Below are 19,118 nucleotides of genomic sequence, written 5' to 3' on the forward strand. Positions count from 1 at the left end.
TGCTCTGTAGTGTTGTATCACAGGAAGCTGACATATTTTCCAGTTCAAGTAACTAAACAGGGAAGTTGAGTAGTTAGTTCATTGCACATCAGCTCAAATTCATTGACTGAACCATTTCCACTTCACATCCAGAGATCTCATCGCTGCTTCTTCTTTGATTTGAGCTTGTTTGGTGAGAAACATTTTCATGGATTTTACGTTCTGGCTTGTTAACATAGTGAGTTATATTATGTTTTTACTTTTCACGAACTGCACTGAAAAATACAGGATATGATGTTTTATCTGCTGGAGTTTGGTTTAGCAGAAAGACACTGATGAAATAAGAGGGTTATTAACTTTAGCAGCTCGTCTGTGGAATTATTCAGCATTAAATGTGATATTTCACATGTTGATGATAATATACTTACAACACAGTAAAGTGCAGGTGTACAGGAGAAGTTCCAGCAGTGAATGTGTTATTCACATTTGAAGTAGAAAATCAGCTGAAGAACTTGAATGTTTAGTAAAATCCGCTGTATTATTGTGTTTGTAAATCCAGGTGAGGAGTTTCATGGCGGCTCTGTCTGTGAATATGGTGACAGCCAACCTGTTACTGAGTGTCTTCTTTCTGTCAGGTGAGCTGTGTGTTCACTCTCTTTAATAGATAACTGAGAGACCAAATTATTTGCCGGGGTTAAAGGAAGTAAGGGTTCCCACTCTTTTGTAGTGATCATTTTTTCCAGGACATTTTCAGTGATGATCTAGCTCATATGACAGATAGGAATCACGCCATACACCAATATGTTCCCATCTGTGGAAGACTAATATTAAATAAGTGCAGTCTATGCTTGGCTATGCTTATGTATGAAATCATCTCTTAAATAATTAATGAATTAATTAAATATTGCTGCTTAAACAGCAACAACACAAATAGTAACCTACAAGTTTCCCTAGTGACAAATATAGACTGTACTTTACAGCAAAATGTACGATTCAAAGTTGAATCAGCTCAGATTATTTACTGCAGCTGGGTCTAATCAGTTTATCACACTTAACCCCTTCACTAGTAACAGGAAGTGACGTCTTTAACGAGGTTGATACCCAAATTCATATTACAGTCTGTTTCACCTGAACGATGCTAACAAAGATGCTAGCAGAGTAAAAACAGCTGTTAGCGAGTATTTAGCCGATGTTTGGCTAACATACAGTTGAACTCCCGTTCACTGTATTGATCCTGGCTTCTCTTTTTTTTTTTGCTATCCAACTCTCATCGATTAACCAACACACACATTTAAAACCTTTGCTCGGCCACAGTTGACGAACACTTGACAGTCCACAAACCTTTAACCTTTAGCTAGAGGCTAAATAAGCTAGCTAGCAACTGAACCGAACACGCTAACCCATTATTCAACAGTTTTAAAAGAAGCTAGGAAGAAGACGTTAATCTGTAAAAGCCCAGTTAGCCACAGTTAGCAGTTAACAGTGACTTTTGTAAATGTAAAGGATAATGTAACTTACATTCTTCAGTTGTAAATCATCCAACCTGCAGCATGTGATGTGACTTCGAGGTGCGTTCACGGTCTATTCAAAATACCGTCGTCCATAAACTAGTCTACTATTTGAACGTCAACATGATCCTGAACATAACTTTGCCCCAAAATAGGAGAATGTTGAAATAATTTTCCAGGATATTTTACTTTTTCTCTCATTTTCCACGTGTTCATTGGTTCACAGGTGCTTTGGCTGCTTGTCCTGAGGAGTCAGACCTCTTCATTACCACACCACAGAACATGGAAGCACTGACTGGATCTTGTTTGCAAATCCCATGTAACTTCAGTGCTACACATGGAAAGCTGTCAGACAATGGAACAAAAATCACCGGAGTGTGGATTAAAAATCATAGATTTTTTCAAGGCAGACCAGAAAATGTGATTTTTAATGGTAGCAAGACAGTTAATGAATATCCAATGAACATTACTGGAAACCTGGCTCAGAGAAACTGCACCACTCTGTTTTCTAGTTTAATCACTAACTACACAGACACATACTACTTCAGAATTGAGACCAGGCCATTCATAGCAACAGCTATTTGTGATACTCTTAATATAACAGTTAAAGGTAAGAAAGTTTCATTATTTTAAGTTTAAAGTTTTAAGTTTTGAATGAAACGTCTCGACAGCTACTGGATGAAATGTGGTTCAGACGTTCATGTTCCCCTCAGGATGAACTGGAAGAACTTAACTGATCTCTTTACTTTGAATCTAACGCCACCATCAGGTGTTTACTGCTAATTAGCAAATGTTAGCAGGCTAACACCCTAAACATTACACCTGCTAAACTTCAGTTGTCATTGCTGCATGTTAGCACGCTGACGTTAGCATTCAGCTCAAAGTGCAGCCTCACAGAGCAGTCGACTCTTTTTTCACTGAAAATGTGTTTGACTTCACACCACAGATTCTCCTACGAGCCCCAGGATTGAGATCTCAGGTGAGCTGAAGGAGGCGGAGTCTGTGACTATAACCTGCTCAGCTTTAACTCCCTGTCCACACTCCCCTCCTAAACTCACCTGGAACCTCCAACAAGACCCTCACAACAAAATAGAGGAAAACACAGATGGAACCTTTACAACTAAAATCCAGGAGACCATCACTCTGTCAGACAAACGTGATGGATACAACATCACCTGTTCTGCCAGGTATCCTGTGAATGAAGGAAGAGATGTGAAGACAGCAGAGGGGAAAAAGACTCTCAATGTTTCATGTAAGACCAGAGTTTGTAGTTGGATCCTGTCGGACCATGAAGACTCATCAGCTGTCAGTTATTGTCCTCTCAAGGATTTCATGTAGGGCCTGATGCTCCTCTTCTCTCTAACATCTTTGTTCCTTTCTCCCCAGATGCCCCCAAGGACACCTCAGCGTCCATCAGTCCCTCAGGTTTGGTGTCAGCAGGTAGCTGGGTGAACCTGACCTGCTCCAGCAGAGCCAACCCTCCTGTCAGCCGCTTCACCTGGTTCAAGAAGAGCACAGGTGGAGACCTGAGCGTATCTGAAGGAGCCTTTTACACTTTCAATGTCACAGATAAGGGAGTTTATTACTGTGTGGCCACCAATGATGTCGGAAATCAGACGTCAGCAGAGATCCATCTGTCTGTTGAAGGTAGGTGAGTCAGTACAGTTACTTCACTGAATCCACTCATCCTCATGTGGCTCCTGTCACCTAGCAACCTTGACTTCTTTCACAAAACCATAGCTGTGTCTCAATTAAGGGCCTTTGAAGACCAAATAGGACATAGTGGCACGACAGGGCCGTCCCAGTTTGAAGGCTCCTTCAAATGCATCCTTCTTTTCCTGGGCAACAAAGGATCCAACTGTTGGATCCCAAGATTAATTGTGCGCCGGTAATAAAAGCGAACAATGATGACAGAGAACCTGAGATTACAGTTTTAAATGTAAGTGTTGGGTTGCAGTTCAGGTACAACTGTTAAAACCAAGAGACTTAAAACCTAAAGTTTTTGTAAAAAAAAAAATGTACGTGTTGTCTAGGTTGCTAGGTGATAGGAACCGCGCTTTGCAACGCAACAGTAAGGGCGGGAAAAGGTATGAAAGGCCAAACCTTCGCAGACCACGTCCTCTGAAGGATGCGGCCCCTGAATCGGGACACAGGTCTTGATGTCTTTATTATTTATCTATATTATTTTTATTACTGACACGCAATGAATCTTGGGATAGGTTGGGTGACGAAGGATCCAATGAGTGGATCCTTCGTCACCCAGGAAAAAAAGGAGACTTTTGAAGGAGCCTTTGAGTCTAGTTGTCTTCCAATGCATTGGGAGCACTTTGCATGCGAAATGGTGCCTTAACTAAGCTGAACTTCAGTAATGGTCACATCAGTATTACCCATTATACACTATATCATGTCTTCTTTTATTCTTCTGGTATTTTATAGTGGTCTTGTTTTTCTATCAGGAGAGTCTCTACCATGGGGACCGGTTCTTGGAGGAATCGTTGGGATCATCGTTCTCGTCTGTTTGATCGTCTGTGTTTGGCGAGTATCACAAATCAAAGCAAAGCTGCACATCCAATAATATCTGCTCCTCATCAGTCCTGACACTTTACTGGCACTTTGTATATTTGACCTAAAACTCGGTGTGATTCATCTAACAGCCTCTTGTGTCTTCCAGCTGGTTGAAGTCAACACGTCCAACTGCACGACAGACTCAGGTGGGAAAACACCACACGTCCCTGTGCAGTGATGCATTGTGTGTTTTGAATATTGTGGGACTGTGATGATGTAATAAGGCGGATCCAGCTGACGGTTCACATCACCACATTTCCTGTTTGACTGTCCATAGAGTCGAATGGGTGAAGAGCCGGCTGTGGCCGAGTCAACCAGGAAGACAGAAGAAGACGACGACATCCATTATGGAGAGATCATCTTCTCCGAGCGGAGACCTGAACCGTCCTCGGCCTCCCTGCAGGACAGTGGACCGCAGGAGGACATGGTGTACGCACAGGTCAAAGTGTCCAAGAAAGCAGACAGGTCCACAGAGACAGCTGACGGCCTCGAGGATCTCTACGCTCAGGTGAAGAAGAAATGAGCAGTTTGTTCCGTGTAAAGACAAAGGTCACATCTGAAGAGGATTCATGTTAAATGAGCCTTCATGTTTTTTTATAGTGTCTTTTGAGTCTAAACATGAAAATGTAATTTTGTCTACTTCCTTTTTTTATTTCAGTTATCAGCTTTTATCATGTAGCTGTGAACAGGGCGCCAGTCTCCATGACGCCAGAAGTATCTCTGCTCACACATTTACAGTGCTGGCTATTTTTTAGTACAAGATCATGTTTGAATTTAAATGTTTTTATTAAAGTTGTCAATGTAAATTGAAGATATCGGTTCTGGATCTGAACATAACAAAAACGAGCACCATTTGGTTTGTATAAAGACAAATGTTACATCAGAATAAAATTCATATTAAATGTGCCTTTGTTTTTATCTATGCATGATGTTTTAAATATCTGTAATATACATTTATATAAAAATTCATTCAATTCTTCATCTTAATCTGAGCACTCTGGAAAGGAATGGATCCAGCTCACAGAGAGCATTGATCAGAACTAAGCTGGCTGCAGTTCCCTTTTTTCGCACGGCGTCGATGACGTTTTGTGCTGTGTTTGCTCTGTTGTTTGTTCTCAACGACTCCGCTTCAAGATCAGTTACAACGCCACCATCAAAAAGTTTATTCAGAAGCTGGTCTAGAAGAGGTTCAGACACTCTGTTAATAAACTCTGTCCGAGCCAGGAGCAGCCTGTCCTCTGCCGGGTCCCTGTGCTCTGCTGCGAGTCCCATTTCCATTCTTGGACCTACAAGAAAACCAGGGAAAAGACTTTCAATTAATAACCAACGATCAGTTTTAAACAGAGATCTAATTTTTTCATTTCAAAAGTTGAAAATAAATTAAATGTCATGTTATCTGCTCTGTAAATCACTGCCAGCTGCTGTCAGTCAAACACAGACACTTTGACATTTTCTGTCAAATATAAACCAGAAATTTATTTAATACGAAGAGAAATCCAACATTCAAGTATCCTGCAAACTCTGCGTAGTCCGATAGAGGTGGCAGCATCCAGTGTGTTCCCTGCGTAAGTCTTATTTCTCCCTGGTCTGATGATGATTAAATGGCCGAGTTCCCATTTATAAAAATCCCCAGACTGTTCATCACTTTCTTAATTACAACCCTCAAAGTTCCTCATCAGTCCCAGGATGCTGTGTGACAAATGGGAACACAGAAGCTGAAAATCCATCAAAGGTTTTAGTTCAATCATATCAAAGTGATATGAGATGGAGCCGATGTGAAGGTCCCTGAATATGCATTAGAGCTTTATATATATATATATATATATATATATATATATATATGACATATGCACACTGTATTCTATTCTATCAGTGGGGTCTAAACTCTGACATCAGGTGGATGCTGCTGCAGGAGGCTGAAGCCTTTACCTGGCAGAGGAACACTGCGTTTCCAGACATCTGTCTTGACTTGGTCTTGGACCTTCAAAGTCACTGTCTCCGGGTTTGTAGTCAGGAAAACCTCAAACGTTGCGAAGAAATTTGGCCCAAACTTGGAGCGAAACTCTGCATGCTGAAAACCAAGGGAAACACGTTATTTTAAACCTGCTGTTAGTTCTGTTTATCTAGTTCCTCTTAACAATGAATCTGTTTTCAACATTCCTCCATTAATAACCATTAGAAATGCGTGAGACTTGACTCACCTCAGGCTGTATGTGCAAGTCCTCAGGTTCACAGTGGAGACCGTAACTCTCACCAGTGATCAGTTTACAGTCAGAGGAGATCTTGATGTATTCAGCATCTCCTTGTTGGGCGGCAACCTTCAGCAACAGGACATTTTTATTATGGTTTTAGTGCGTAAAAGACTTAAGACAATAGTGTTAGATATCCGTCTATCCATCCAGAATGACACTGGCAGACAGAAATAAATACTGACAGAGAACCCAGAAGAAAACCTAAAATCCAAAGAGCAATCTGAAGGTTTACGGTTCAGATGTTCAGTTTCAGAGATTCCCAGCATGAGAAGGTTTGAAAAAAGGTTCTACTACTTTTATCTATACCACTTATTGATCCGGTACATTTAGTGATATTGTAAGAGAAAAAAATTAATTAAGAAAATAATTAACATTGCTTATGTTCTCATATGTACTCGATTAACATGAACCCCCATTAACACAGGCTCTCTCTATCATTCATAGACGAATGTCTTAATCAGAAACACAGTTGGTGAGATAAAATAAACAGGAAGTCTATTTTCTCCAGTACTGAGAGCAGAACCGATAACGTTGGAGCTTATCTTATCTGTTCTTTAAAAGTTTAGTGTTTACTGGGTTTCGGTTCCCATCCCTAATGCTAAGCATGTATGACACATGGCTTTACCTCTGGCAGAGGGATGTTGCTTGGCAGGAGAAAAACATCGAGTACTCGAAGCCCTCTGTCCAGAGATCGGAGGAACAGCAGAACTTCGCCAGTAACTGGTTTCTTGCCGTTCCATAACCGCCCTAAAAACTCCAGATTCCAGGCGAGGCCAAAGGGAGAGAGATGAGGGACTTTGACGATCACGTGAGTGTCTGTGATCTCCAGCGGTTCGATGACCCTCATTCCATCATCAGTGATGTGGATGACAGACAGCAGACCTTCAGACTGCAGATCTGTGACAACAGAGGTGGCCATCTTTTTATTTTATATCCAGGACACTTGGTCTTGTCATTAAAGAACTGAACAGTTGCCCTGGTCGAGCAATTCATCCAACACACCTGTCAGTGTCATTTACTCACCGTCCTTTGTTTCACAGTGTGGGAGGTGGAGCTCACACACAGCATCTTCAGGACACTGGATATTGAACAGCGGCCCTGCTGGAGTCTTTCCAGCTGATTGGAGGAGGCTCTCATCCCATTGGACAGTCCTGTAGAGCAGCTCCGCCTCCTGACCCACAACAAAAACCAGTCCAGTCAAAGTACACTGGAACCCACCTGGACCAGGACACCTGAACCTGTAGGACACAGAAGCTGAATGAGCACAAGGAACCTGTTGAACCTCGGATGAAAACGTTCTCATCTCAAATCAGACTCCACTTCATGATCCCTGAGGGACCGGAGGGGAAAGGAGACACACAAATATCTGCAAATACAAAGTCCAAGTCTTGTCTAAAACAGTGTTAAGTGATTTTATTATATGATTACCTGTATGAGACTTGTGTGGACTCAGTTTTCAGTTCAGGTGTGAAGCCTGATGGAGGCTGTGATTCAGAGAGAAACAACATCAGTTTTATTAGAAATAATCAGCTTGTGTTCAGTGAAGCAAACGAATGTTCTCCCCCAGTCCAGACTGAGCTGAAGCACAGTCAGACAGGAAGTCAAGTCTGAGAGGACTGATGGTGTCACACAGGTATAAGGTGTCATTGTCTTTATTTACAGATGACATCAGGGGGAGTTTGAAGCAGCAGATTCTGCGTCTGTGGAGAAAAACGACTGAGGACTATGACATAAGAGTCAAACTTGAATTCCAGCGTCTCAACAGTCACATAACTGAGTTCAACTAAAAACCTATGAAAGATGTGATGGGCTAGGTTTCAACACACAGCTCGTTTAGTGCCATTATAATTAAGCATGCAAAGTTTAATCATGTACATCAGTGCGCAGCGCCCTGGTCGCTGAATGGCTGCAACAAACCACAACGTCCCGTTCAGCTCGCGACACATCCTGCCAAGTTAACGAGTTTATTAAAACATACATGTACATATAAAAAAAAAAATCTGTCGTATTAACTTCTCATTCATTTTAAACATGTCTCTTCCCCTTCAGGGAAAGTGTCTCAGACTCTTGGACCCTACTGTTCATAATATCAACACATACCGACAGGCTGTGAGATGGATATATATCAAGCATAGATACATAAACATACATATGTGTATGTGATAGACATATATGTCATTTGGGACTTTAGACTTTAGAAAAGCTCAAAGTGCTGACACAAGACGACAATATCTGACCTGCCAGAAATCCACCTGATCCTCTGAAAGCCAGATCAATGGTTGTTCAGGTGACTGATCAGAGTGACAGGTGACAGGTATCTGTCCAGATTCTACAATTAAATAAAATGATCTTCTTTAATCGTCACAACAATCTACACAGTGGATGTTTTAGTTTTTATCCGTTTCTCTTTCTCCCAGCTACAGGACATATTTGTTGACTTCTTTGAATATTTGTTTTCCATCGCCTGCTGTGTGTTGAGCCCTGCAATCAGGAAATGTGGTTGTTCTCTCACCTTCGTCAGCTTTTTGACATCCTCAGACACGTCCATCTTTGTCTCTGCTGTGTTTGGGTCCGGTTTGACATCAGACTCACCTGATGGGAGGAGAGGACACACAGCAGACGACAAGAGTTCAGTCTTTTACTGTTGCTCTCTTCATCAGATCTGAGTCACACATGAAGTCAGAGAATGTGATTCCAACAGCAGCAGCTCAAAACCTCCTGCCATCACTTTCCTCTCAGACGCTCCTGGTTTCCTATTGGACCTGCAGCAATCCTTTGTCTTAAAATCTGTTCTCTCTGAAAACAACACATGCACTCCCTCTAACACACAGGTCGTTGTTCAAAAAGCAACAGATTCAAGGATAAAGAAGAGACTGTGCAGAGAGGGAGAAACTTAACGATTCTACAGAGTGAAGCTGAGACCTGGAGTCAAGAAGCAGGTGACGAGGGACAGACTGCAGATCGCTGTTACGACCAGCTCATTGTTCACTGACCACGTTCTTCAGGAATAGTTAGGTTTGACCTCATGTTCACGTCGTCATGGCGACAGCCTCTTCCTTTGTTCAGTCTGCCCCTATCCTCGTCTCTGGACACCAATCACTTCCCCCAGGACCATGTATTTCTGAGACACTTTCCAGAACTGCCATTCTCCACCTGTCCACCACGTGTCCTCAAACTTTCCCACCAATCCTGCTCACCTGAGTCCAACATCCATCACCCCCACCTGCACAAAAAACAGCTCACCAACCCAGCTAAACTAAAACGGAAGATGCTTTCCAGAACAAATAAATGCACTTCAGGGCTGGTCTGTAAGTTTATATAGAGCAGAGTCCCTGCTGGACCGGAACCTGAACAAGAAAAGTACCTGTACTGACCTTCTGTTCCTGAGCTGATGGTTAGTAATTTCTTCATCAGGTCATACTTGGACATTTTTTCTAAAACGGTCTCCATCATCTTCACAGCTTCAGTAATTCCATATTTCTCCACCATCAGATCTACGGTTTCCACCCTCTCTGCCTCCAGCTCTCTCCCTCTGAAACTGAGCAACGAGTCTTTCTCCAGGAACCACTTGAAGCGCTTGAACTCGTCTTCTCTCAGATCGTCCAGGATGTTGATGAGGACTTTCTTCTTCATCTTGGTGTCCTGGTGAAATCAGAGAATCTGGTCAGTGTGAAGGACAGTTAGAAACCAGTGGTGGTGATGTCTCTGCTCGGCCTGTCTGCTGCTGTCTCTACTGGATCTTACTGGTTTGGCCCCAGTTGTTCTGGTGTCAGAGAAACCCAGGAGGTTCTTCAGTAAACACGTCTCACCGCAAGTCTATTCAGTAGCTGTTCCGGAGCTTTCTATCACATCACAGGGTCAGCTGATGGAGTTTGCTCCACTGTCATGGAGACGCAGAGGTTTAAACTGACATGTTTCTAAGGAGAATTCCTAGAGAATAAAAGTTGATTCTGAAACAGCAGCCTACAAAACGCTCTCACCGCAGGCTCCATTTAGCTTTCACACCTTAACCCCACCCTCCTACACAGGAGCAACACCCCGACTGAAACAGACAAAATGTTGTGCGTCACTAATGAGAACTACAGTTTTTGACAAACTAAAACGATGTGAGAGCCCTCAGTGGATTCAGCTGAAGCACAAAGTGCTGCAACATGTCAGGAACATTTGCACTAAGGCAGCAGCACATGGTGGTTTGTATTTTGGCTGCACTTCATTATTTCTACCACTGTGTGTCACTGTAGTCAACACTGCGTTAACTGAGCCTCAGAGTCATGACTCTTTCGGCTGCCAAGTTTCTCCATCACTGATAAATGAATAAATGTTGGGTAAACCACGAGGCGTAAACACAACAGATCAAAGCGTCTTTTTCAGAATATTTTAAAGTGATATCAGAAATAACATGGATGTATTTAGGTACTTTAGGCTCAATCTAAGTTACTACACTGTCTCACGTGTTTTAAGTGTGGACAGATTTTACAGGGAGTCCATACCTTGGCAGGAGGAGTCCATACGGAAGTCTTTGATGCACCAGGACCTGAACAAGAAAAGTAGTTGTAATCAATGACAAGCTGACACTTCAAACTGAGCTCATAGACATTACATTATTACACAAACATTATTTTCATTATCAATTAATCTGTTGATTTATTGGTGTTTTTGGGGGATGCAGGACAGACTGAAACAAACTAACTGAGATGATGTGATTTAAATGTATTTCCTATGACTGACCTTCTGTTCCTGAGCTGATGGTTAGTAATTTCTTCATCAGGTCATACTTGGACATTTTTTCTAAAACGGTCTCCATCATCTTCACAGCTTCAGTAATTTCATATTTCTCCACCATCAGATCTACGGTTTCCACCCTCTCTGCCTCCAGCTCTCTCCCTCTGAAACTGAGCAACGATTCTTTCTCCAGGAACCACTTGAAGCGCTTGAACTCGTCTTCTCTCAGATCGTCCAGGATGTTGATGAGGACTTTCTTCTTCATCTTGGTGTCCTGGTGAAATCAGAGAATCTGGTCAGTGTGAAGGACAGTTAGAAACCAGTGGTGGTGTTGTCTCTGCTCTGCCTGTCTGCTGCTGTCTCTACTGCTGAGTATTACACAGTAGTTTTACACTTATTATCAACTCTGAGCTGGTGTTGTGATATTTTTAGGATTCAGTAGACATAGTGTTGGCAGGACCACACACAAAGCTGGGACACTGGGAGTCCATACCTGAATCCGTTTGGGAATCCCCGCTGGACCAGGACCTGAAAGATGAACAAGTAGTTGTGTTCAATAACCATGTACACATTTAACTAATAACAGATATCAAATAAATGTAGAGCTTGAGCTGAAATGTATTGAAGTATAAAGTGGGGTGAAAGATACTCATAGATAAATGACTCAAGTTTGTACTGAGGTAAGTCAGTCAGTCATTGATGAGATCTCAATGTGAGCCTGACCACCTCCAGGTGTGCTCTGGCCGATCTCTTCATGTGTTAATCAAAACAGGTTCCGCTGCATTTATACCTGCATTAACCTGTTTGGTTTGTAGATTCAAACTGTAAGTCGCTGCACTGTTAGGGATGGGAATAGATAAGATTTTATCGACACCAATTATGGATTCTGCTCATTAGTCAAATTCTTAGTTGATTTCTTTACCGGTCTGGGTATTGTCCTTAATTCATTTCTAATTCAAAAACAAACAAAATAATGTAAATATGTTGTTTGTTTCAAAACCAATTAAACCAATTTATTCATTCATTCATCTGTCTTCTAACATTACCCTGGTGTAGATTCTGTACTTAATGTTAAACTTTTATGACCTCTTGGCTTTTATTTTGACTTTTGTACACCTCTTCCTGTCTGTCCATCATTCTGTTTTTGCCAAATGAGAAATGAAAACAACAAATGAAAACAACAAATAAAATGGCCAAAAATCGGAAACAGACCATTTTGATTGGTTTTTCATTTTTTGATTCCGATACCAAATAGAACCACCTCCTCGTGGTCGTATCCCTCCGCCACTCAGACTAGTTCCAGGTTACATCCCTGTTTATCCAGAGTCAGAGAAAATATGAACCATTAGTGTGAAATTTTGTCATAATTGCTGTGTGAAGTCTTGACTAATGTGTTTTATGAGGTCCTCGTGACCTTGACGTTTGACCACAAAAACCTAATCATCCTCCAGTGCAAGTGAATGTTTGTGCCAACTGGTTCTCGATTCCCATCCCTAATGAAGACGATCTAAGGCAGGACAAGAACAAATGCACCACGGATCAATCAAACCAATAGCTATTACTCTATTCTGTTTTGTTCTTTTCTATTCTACTATCTGGTGGAGTCATGCTGCAGGTGGATGAAGACTTTACCAGTGAGTTCAACACGACGCTTCCAGACATCTGCCTTTCCTGGGTCTTGGAGCGTTATAGTCACCTCTTCTATGTTTGTAGGCAGGAAGATCTCAAAAGTTGGATGGTAATTTGGTCCATAATCCAAGTTGCACTCTGCTACCTGAGAACCAGTAACACCAGTGTCAGTATCTCAACAGTTTCCAAAATAAACTAAATCATGTTTTTTGTGCCAGTATGATTCATTTCAAATACTCACATGAGGCAGAGTTTTATACGCCTCCGGACAGTGAACACTGTAACTTCGATGATTGATGAGTCTGCATTCAGAAGACGTCTCTATGTACACAGAATCTCCCTGTTGTGCCTTCACCTTAAGAACAATCAGAACATTTAATTAGAGGGTTCATCCCCAGGAGAGCTCGACTAATGAATCAGCAGACCAGTTTTATGTCATCGCAGATTTCCTCTTTCATATGTACTCCTGCTGTCACCGGCACGGAGTCATAAAAAAGAAAAATCCCATCAACTAGATATTGATGAGTTTGGACTGAAAGTGAAGCTGTAACATTTCATTATTCTTTACCTCTTCCAGAGGGACGTTCTTTGGCAGGAGAAACACATTCAGTTTTTGCCTCTGTGTTTTTGGGGTTGGTGGTTCGAGGAACAACAAAACTTGGCCACGAACTTGCATCAAGTTGTTAAACCACCTCCATAAAAACGCCATCCCCTACTCAAGGCAAAGGCTGTGAAAACACAAACACATTCAACATCTGTATTACTGTCAACAGCCTCATTACAATAGTAGTGATCATTTTATTCTATATCTAGGACTCTTAGTCCACTCCTCATATCTACCACTGTGTGTCACTAAAGCAAACACTGTGAAATAAGGCTCAGAGTCATGAATCTTTTGGCTGCCAAGTTTCTCCATCACTAATACATGAAGGAAATGTTGGGTAAAGCACAAGGTGTAAACACAACACATCGAAATCTTACTAAAAATGATCAACTGTTGGCAGTTTCTTTACTCTGTGCTTATGAGCAGTATTAATGATATAACTGAGTGGCTGGAAATCCTTACAAACCGCAAATACATAAATTAACAAACTGTTAAAATCCACACAACAGTTACAAAGACAGAGCAAAGCTGCAGGTGTGTGTGTAGACTTGTGCCACAGTTATAAACAAACGCCCACTTTTCCTGGATCTCTGAGCAGCCTGTCTCCACTGCACTTCCTGCGTCTGTTTTCGGTCTGTCCGCCTCTCCGCGCGCTCACAGCTCGGTCTCGGTAACATGGCACGTGGTGGAGGTAACGTGGAAACAACTCACCTGCTTCTTCCGACCGGATAAATCTTCACTTCTCCGACGTCTCGATCCACACTTCCCTCTTGTTCCTGCTCCGCAGATTCTTTGGCAGCAGAGCTTTGCTGAGTTTTACCCGCCCCCAACGTCCCCTCTGAACCGAGATGACGTCACCTGTCAAGTAATTGAGCGCGAGAGGATGCAAGGGCTCACTATGGTAAAGGGGCGTGACAGCTCTTTATGTATCACGTTACCTTGACGGATTGTGGGTCGGGGATTTTTGTCTCTACGTTTTTTATTTCCTCCTTTCGCTCCCAGTTTGTGAACAAAAAACAATAATGTTTAAGATCTGATAAAAGCAGATTTTGAATTGATCATGTCGTCATAAGAAAGACAACTGCACAGTTCTGGTACCACGTGCGTTTTACCACATGTAAACAAGAAGTTTACATGTGAGTAAACATACACAGCGCACGTGTTAACCAACCGTACTTCTTCTATTCTTTTCTTCCGTTTCAAGGCGGGGTTTATTTTTTTTTACCGTTTTTTTTTACGCTTCCGGTCGTCCCTGGTAACCATAGCAAACACGTGTTTAACGTCACAACGCCATGAACTTTGGGTAAGTCGTTCATATCTGCTGAAATGCGGATTTATAATGCAGCAGATAACTGCATATTTCAGGGAAATCTTTCAGCTGTGGATACAAATGATAAACTTGGCACAAATCCTCCTTGTGTATTACATTTTTGATAAAACACATTTACTCCTCCAAAACCAAGATAGCAGCCATATCTGGTTTATACCCCCTGTGAAATAATTTTAAGTGCACAAACTGCAGCAGAACAATGTGAGGCATATGAGAAATAAACCTCATTTCCCCACTCAGACTTCCAAAAATGCACATCATCACAGACACTTGTGTGTCTCTTGAAAAAAAGCAGAAATAAGTTTTACATTTTCTTTCAAATAAAAATAAGACCTTGAATGATGCGAGAACAGCGTCACATTAAAGCACAGAATGTGTACATAGCCATCGAAACTGTTGTAAAAAACAGCATAAACATCAGGGGAAACTTGAGGTGTTCAGGCTCACCTGCTAGTCTCTATTTGTGGCTTTTTAACTGTGTGGTGGATTTTCTCTTTCCCTGAATTAAACTTTTATCTAACCAAATTTCCAACTGTATTCACTAAATGCAGAACAGTGAGGTACAACAACCCTCACTGAGTGACTCTTCTCAATGCAGTAGAGTTCATGGACAAAGTTGCAGAGACTGAGTGAAGTTATTCATGTAGATTTATTTGTGCCAACACAGAATACAATCAAACTGAGTTGCCTCGAGCCCTCACACACAAGTGTGTACCAGATACTTTATGTCCCAGTTGTTATGTGGTGGCAGATTCTATGAGGACAATCCCACAGATGCAGAGGTACACACTTGTGTCTGGAGAAAATAAGGGGCTTGAACAGTGACAGTAACATTTTGACATTGAAAACAAAACCTGAGCTGAAAGAGGAAACGGCATTGAAAAAGTTGTATTGGAAAATGTTTTACTGGCACTGTCACTATTTTTTCAGTTTCAACTTTCTCTCACCGCTTTGGCGTAGAGGTGGGGGTGGGTCTTTAAGGGGAGGAGCAAGGAGCGCTTGGTTTATTTTCACTCAAAACCCTGACAGAACTGCATTCCTTGGCAGTGGCTTAACCAGGTTCACCTGCAATTCCAGAACTGCAGGTAAGTCTGCTTCTCTCGGCCGCTGTTTCCTTCACATAGGACCGGACTGGACTGGGTTATGGCTGTTTTTAATTCCAAATATTATTTTCCCCATAAGAACAATCCAATACAACACAGATTTCCTAGAAGGATTATATTCTAAACCAATAATCCTGTCAGTTTTTCCTCCCTTACATGACTACCAACAAACTCATAACATGCTGATGAGGCATGAACTCAGATGGTAATAGTTACATGACATATGTCTGCATAATTGTTAGTGTGCCTGCTGTTACAAATCAGTCTGCATGGGGATATATTGCTACAGTCAGTCCGGCACAGTCTTGGAGCCCAGTTTTGGCCTTTGATTTTCCTTAGTTTCTTTGTACTATTTCACTTGTGCTTATCAATTCCTACCAGGAATTGATAAACTTGGGGGGCATACAATTCCAATGGTTTGGACAATTTGGATCTGGTTCTCGATTCCCATCCCTCATGAAGATAATCTAAGGCAGAACAAGAACAAATGCACCATGGATCAATCAATAACTATTACTATATTCTGTTATTTTCTGTTCTACTTTCTGGTGGAGTCATGGTTCAGGTGCATGAAGGCTTAACCAGTCAGCTTAACACGACGCTTCCAGACATCTGCATTTCCTGGGTCTTGGAGCGTTATAGTCACCTCTTCTATGTTTGCAGGCAGGAAGATCTCAAAAGTTGGATGGTAATTTGGTCCATAATCCAAGTTGCACTCTGCTATCTGAGAACCAGTAACACCAGTGTCAGTATCTCAACAGTATCCAAAATAAACAAAATCATGTTAAATGAATTGTGCCAGTATGATTCATTTGAAATACTCACATGAGGCTGGATTTCATAGGCCTCCGGACAGTGAACACTGTAACTTTGCTGACTGATGAGTCTGCATCCAGAAGACGTTTCGATGAACACAGAATGCATTTGTTTTATTTTCACCTTAAGAACAATCAGAACATTTTAATTAGAGGGTTCATCCTCATTTATCCTCAACCATATATGTGAAATTTTGTCATAATTGCTGTGTGAAGTCTTGAGTAACCTAACGGCTAAAAACAGTTTTGAGAGGTCACACTGACCTCAACCTTTGACCAAGAAAATGTAATCAGTATATTGCTGCCAAATGTAAAGAGAGTCCCCTGAATAGTTTCCAAGATATTGCATTCACAAGGCCAAAACTGCTTTTTTTTTTAGGTCACTGTGACCTTGAACTTTGACTTTTAGCCACCAAAATCAAATCAGTTCGCCCTTGAGTCCAAATGAATATTTGCGCCAGATTTGAAGGGATTCCCTTGAGGGATTCTTGAGATATTGCATTCACAAGGCCAAAATCATGTTTTGTGAGGTCATCTTGACCTTTGACCCCCAAAATCTAATCAGTTCATCCTTGAGTGAATGTTTGTGCCAAATTTGAAGAAGTTCTGTCAAGGTGTTACAGAGGTATCGTTCATGAGAATGGGACGGACAACCCTAAAACAATATGCCTCTGGCTCGGGCTGTCGCCAGCGCAGAGTCATAGAAAAAGAAAATCCCATTTTATCAAGCGACTAACTGCTCATTGGATATGTATCACGATATCTGATAGATATTGATGAGTTTGGACTGAAAGTGAAGCTGTAACATTTCATTATTCTTTACCTCTTCCAGAGGGACGTTGTTTGGCAGGAGAAACACATTCAGTTTTTGCCTCTGTGTTTTGGGGTTTGGTGGTCGGAGGAACAACAAAACTTGGCCACGAATTTGCATCAAGTTGTTAAACCACCTCCATAAAAACGCCATCCCCTACTCAAGGCAGAAGACAGAGAGATGAGGGACGTGAGTGTCTGTGATCTCCAGCGATCTCTCAAACTCATTCAATCATCGGTGATGTGGACGACAGACAGCAGACCTTCAGAGAGCAGAGCTGTGAAAACACAAACACATTCAACATCTGTATTACTGTCAACAGCCTCATTACAATAGTAGTGATCATTTTATTCTATATCTAGGACTCTTAGTCCACTCCTCATATCTACCACTGTGTGTCACTAAAGCAAACACTGTGAAATAAGGCTCAGAGTCATGAATCTTTTGGCTGCCAAGTTTCTCCATCATTAATACATGAAGGAAATGTTGGGTAAAGCACAAAGTGTAAACACAACACATCGAAATCTTATGTCATTATCAGAATATTTAATATAATAAAAATTATTAGAAATGACATGAATGCGGTATTTTAAGTTCTTTAAGCTCAATCTAAGTTACTACACTGTCTCACATATGTTTTAAGTGTGGACAGAGCTTTTATAGGACTGTTACACAGAGCTTAAAATTATAAACTGTGAACTAGGTATATATTGGCAGTTTCTATACTCTGTGCTTATGAGCAGTATTAATGATATAACTGAGTGGCTGGAAATCCTTACAAACGGCAAATAGATAAATTATCAAACTGTTAAAATCCACACAACAGTTACAAAGAGCAAAGACGCAACTCAGACAGCAAAGCTGCAGGTGTGTGTGTAGACTTGTGCCACAGTTATAAACAAACGCCCACTTTTCCTGGATCTCTGAGCAGCCTGTCTCCACTGCACTTCCTGCGTCTGTTTTCGGTCTGTCCGCCTCTCCGCGCGCTCACAGCTCGGTCTGTTTAACCTGAAACGTGGTGGAGGTAACGTGGAAACAACTCACCAGCTTCTTCTGACCGGACAAATCTTCACTTCTCCGACGTCTCGATCCACAGCCGATCCACACTTCCCTCTTGTTCCTGCAGAGCTTTGCCGAGTTTTACCCGCCCCTCGCGGGAGCGCGCACACGTGAAGCGAAAAATAAACTGAAATTGTTCTTCTTCTTTGTGCACTTTTTAGTGCAGTTGACATCCTTTGAGTCGGGGGTTTATTCTCAGGCTACAGTTTTGTTGTCCAAACCGGTCGTTTTCAAATACCTTGCAACTGAGCGTACGTCAACGTCGCCGCCATGTTGGACCAGGCGACTTGTCATGATCTTCAGAGGACTGGAGTGGACTACATATACTATTTACTATTGTTAATCTAATATTATTATTGATATTATATAGCCCTGACTGGCAAACCTTGAATGACACGCCGAGATCGGAAAGTGACTGATGGTTTATTTCGCCTGTGTTCCAACGGTTTCCTAACGGAAGATGCTGACGGCCACTGCCAGAAGTGTCGAAATGTTAATTTATTGAAACACCTGCTCGTTGTAGTTTTTATCAAATAAACAATCTACAGTGAACCTGACATGTGAAACTCATCATTTAGGCTGTATGTAAAATGATCTCTTCACTTCAATAAAAAATAATTTCTCTTTGCAGTTGTAATTCAACTTCAAAATGCAGCTAAATTCAATTAAGGTATGAAAATCATCCAAAAGAGATAACATAAAGTAAAGTTAATGTTTTACAGTGATCCCGATAATTCTGTA

The 19,118-nt window shown here is 41.6% G+C and overlaps 2 protein-coding genes and 1 long non-coding RNA gene across 4 annotated transcripts; 1 reads left to right on the forward strand and 2 right to left on the reverse strand.

Moving 5' to 3' along the window:
- Positions 1 to 76: 76 nt before the first annotated feature.
- On the forward strand, positions 77 to 4,678 carry LOC130161543 (B-cell receptor CD22-like). Its single transcript, XM_056364914.1, has 8 exons — positions 77 to 172; positions 539 to 614; positions 1,714 to 2,097; positions 2,434 to 2,739; positions 2,874 to 3,134; positions 3,944 to 4,022; positions 4,159 to 4,198; positions 4,330 to 4,678. The coding sequence occupies exons 2-8, from the start codon at positions 551 to 553 to the stop codon at positions 4,573 to 4,575; spliced, it is 1,380 nt and encodes a 459-aa protein (XP_056220889.1). The 5' UTR covers positions 77 to 172; positions 539 to 550; the 3' UTR covers positions 4,576 to 4,678.
- A 141-nt stretch (positions 4,679 to 4,819) lies between these two features.
- LOC130161538 (uncharacterized) lies at positions 4,820 to 14,400 on the reverse strand. Its single transcript, XM_056364908.1, has 15 exons — positions 13,971 to 14,400; positions 13,224 to 13,383; positions 12,897 to 13,010; positions 12,659 to 12,800; positions 11,520 to 11,554; positions 11,033 to 11,300; positions 10,795 to 10,838; positions 9,679 to 9,946; positions 8,817 to 8,896; positions 7,733 to 7,788; positions 7,328 to 7,542; positions 6,930 to 7,201; positions 6,254 to 6,370; positions 5,982 to 6,123; positions 4,820 to 5,338 (listed from the first exon to the last, which is right to left on the reverse strand). Exons 2-15 carry the CDS (start codon positions 13,362 to 13,364, stop codon positions 5,031 to 5,033), a joined length of 2,202 nt encoding a protein of 733 aa, XP_056220883.1. The 5' UTR covers positions 13,365 to 13,383; positions 13,971 to 14,400; the 3' UTR covers positions 4,820 to 5,030.
- Positions 14,401 to 15,219: 819 nt separating this feature from the next.
- On the reverse strand, positions 15,220 to 18,872 carry LOC130161544 (uncharacterized). Of its 2 annotated transcripts, none has more exons than XR_008826170.1 (4): positions 18,363 to 18,872; positions 17,331 to 17,474; positions 16,518 to 16,631; positions 15,220 to 16,416 (listed from the first exon to the last, which is right to left on the reverse strand). It is a non-coding gene; the product is annotated as an uncharacterized LOC130161544 (long non-coding RNA). The 2 variants fall into 2 exon arrangements; XR_008826169.1 differs by having other exon boundaries at positions 17,331 to 17,595; positions 18,363 to 18,871.
- Positions 18,873 to 19,118: the final 246 nt, after the last annotated feature.

Source organism: Seriola aureovittata, chromosome 20 (assembly GCF_021018895.1).
Source record: "Seriola aureovittata isolate HTS-2021-v1 ecotype China chromosome 20, ASM2101889v1, whole genome shotgun sequence".
NCBI classification, from domain to species: domain Eukaryota; kingdom Metazoa; phylum Chordata; class Actinopteri; order Carangiformes; family Carangidae; genus Seriola; species Seriola aureovittata.

What these genes read in the sequence shown, in the direction of transcription:
- LOC130161543 (XM_056364914.1), top strand. Translation starts at nt 551, where the DNA reads ATGGCGGCTCTGTCTGTGAATATGGTGACAGCCAACCTGTTACTGAGT. An exon ending in GATCCATCTGTCTGTTGAAG is followed by an intron (nt 3,135 to 3,943) that starts GTAGGTGAGTCA and finishes TTTTTCTATCAG; the next exon opens with GAGAGTCTCTACCATGGGGA. An exon ending in CAACTGCACGACAGACTCAG is followed by an intron (nt 4,199 to 4,329) that starts GTGGGAAAACAC and finishes GACTGTCCATAG; the next exon opens with AGTCGAATGGGTGAAGAGCC.
- LOC130161538 (XM_056364908.1), bottom strand. Translation starts at nt 13,364, where the DNA reads ATGGCGTTTTTATGGAGGTGGTTTAACAACTTGATGCAAGTTCGTGGC. An exon ending in CATCAGCTCAGGAACAGAAG is followed by an intron (nt 10,839 to 11,032) that starts GTCAGTCATAGG and finishes TTTCTTGTTCAG; the next exon opens with GTCCTGGTGCATCAAAGACT. An exon ending in ATGTCAAAAAGCTGACGAAG is followed by an intron (nt 7,789 to 8,816) that starts GTGAGAGAACAA and finishes TCTGAATCACAG; the next exon opens with CCTCCATCAGGCTTCACACC.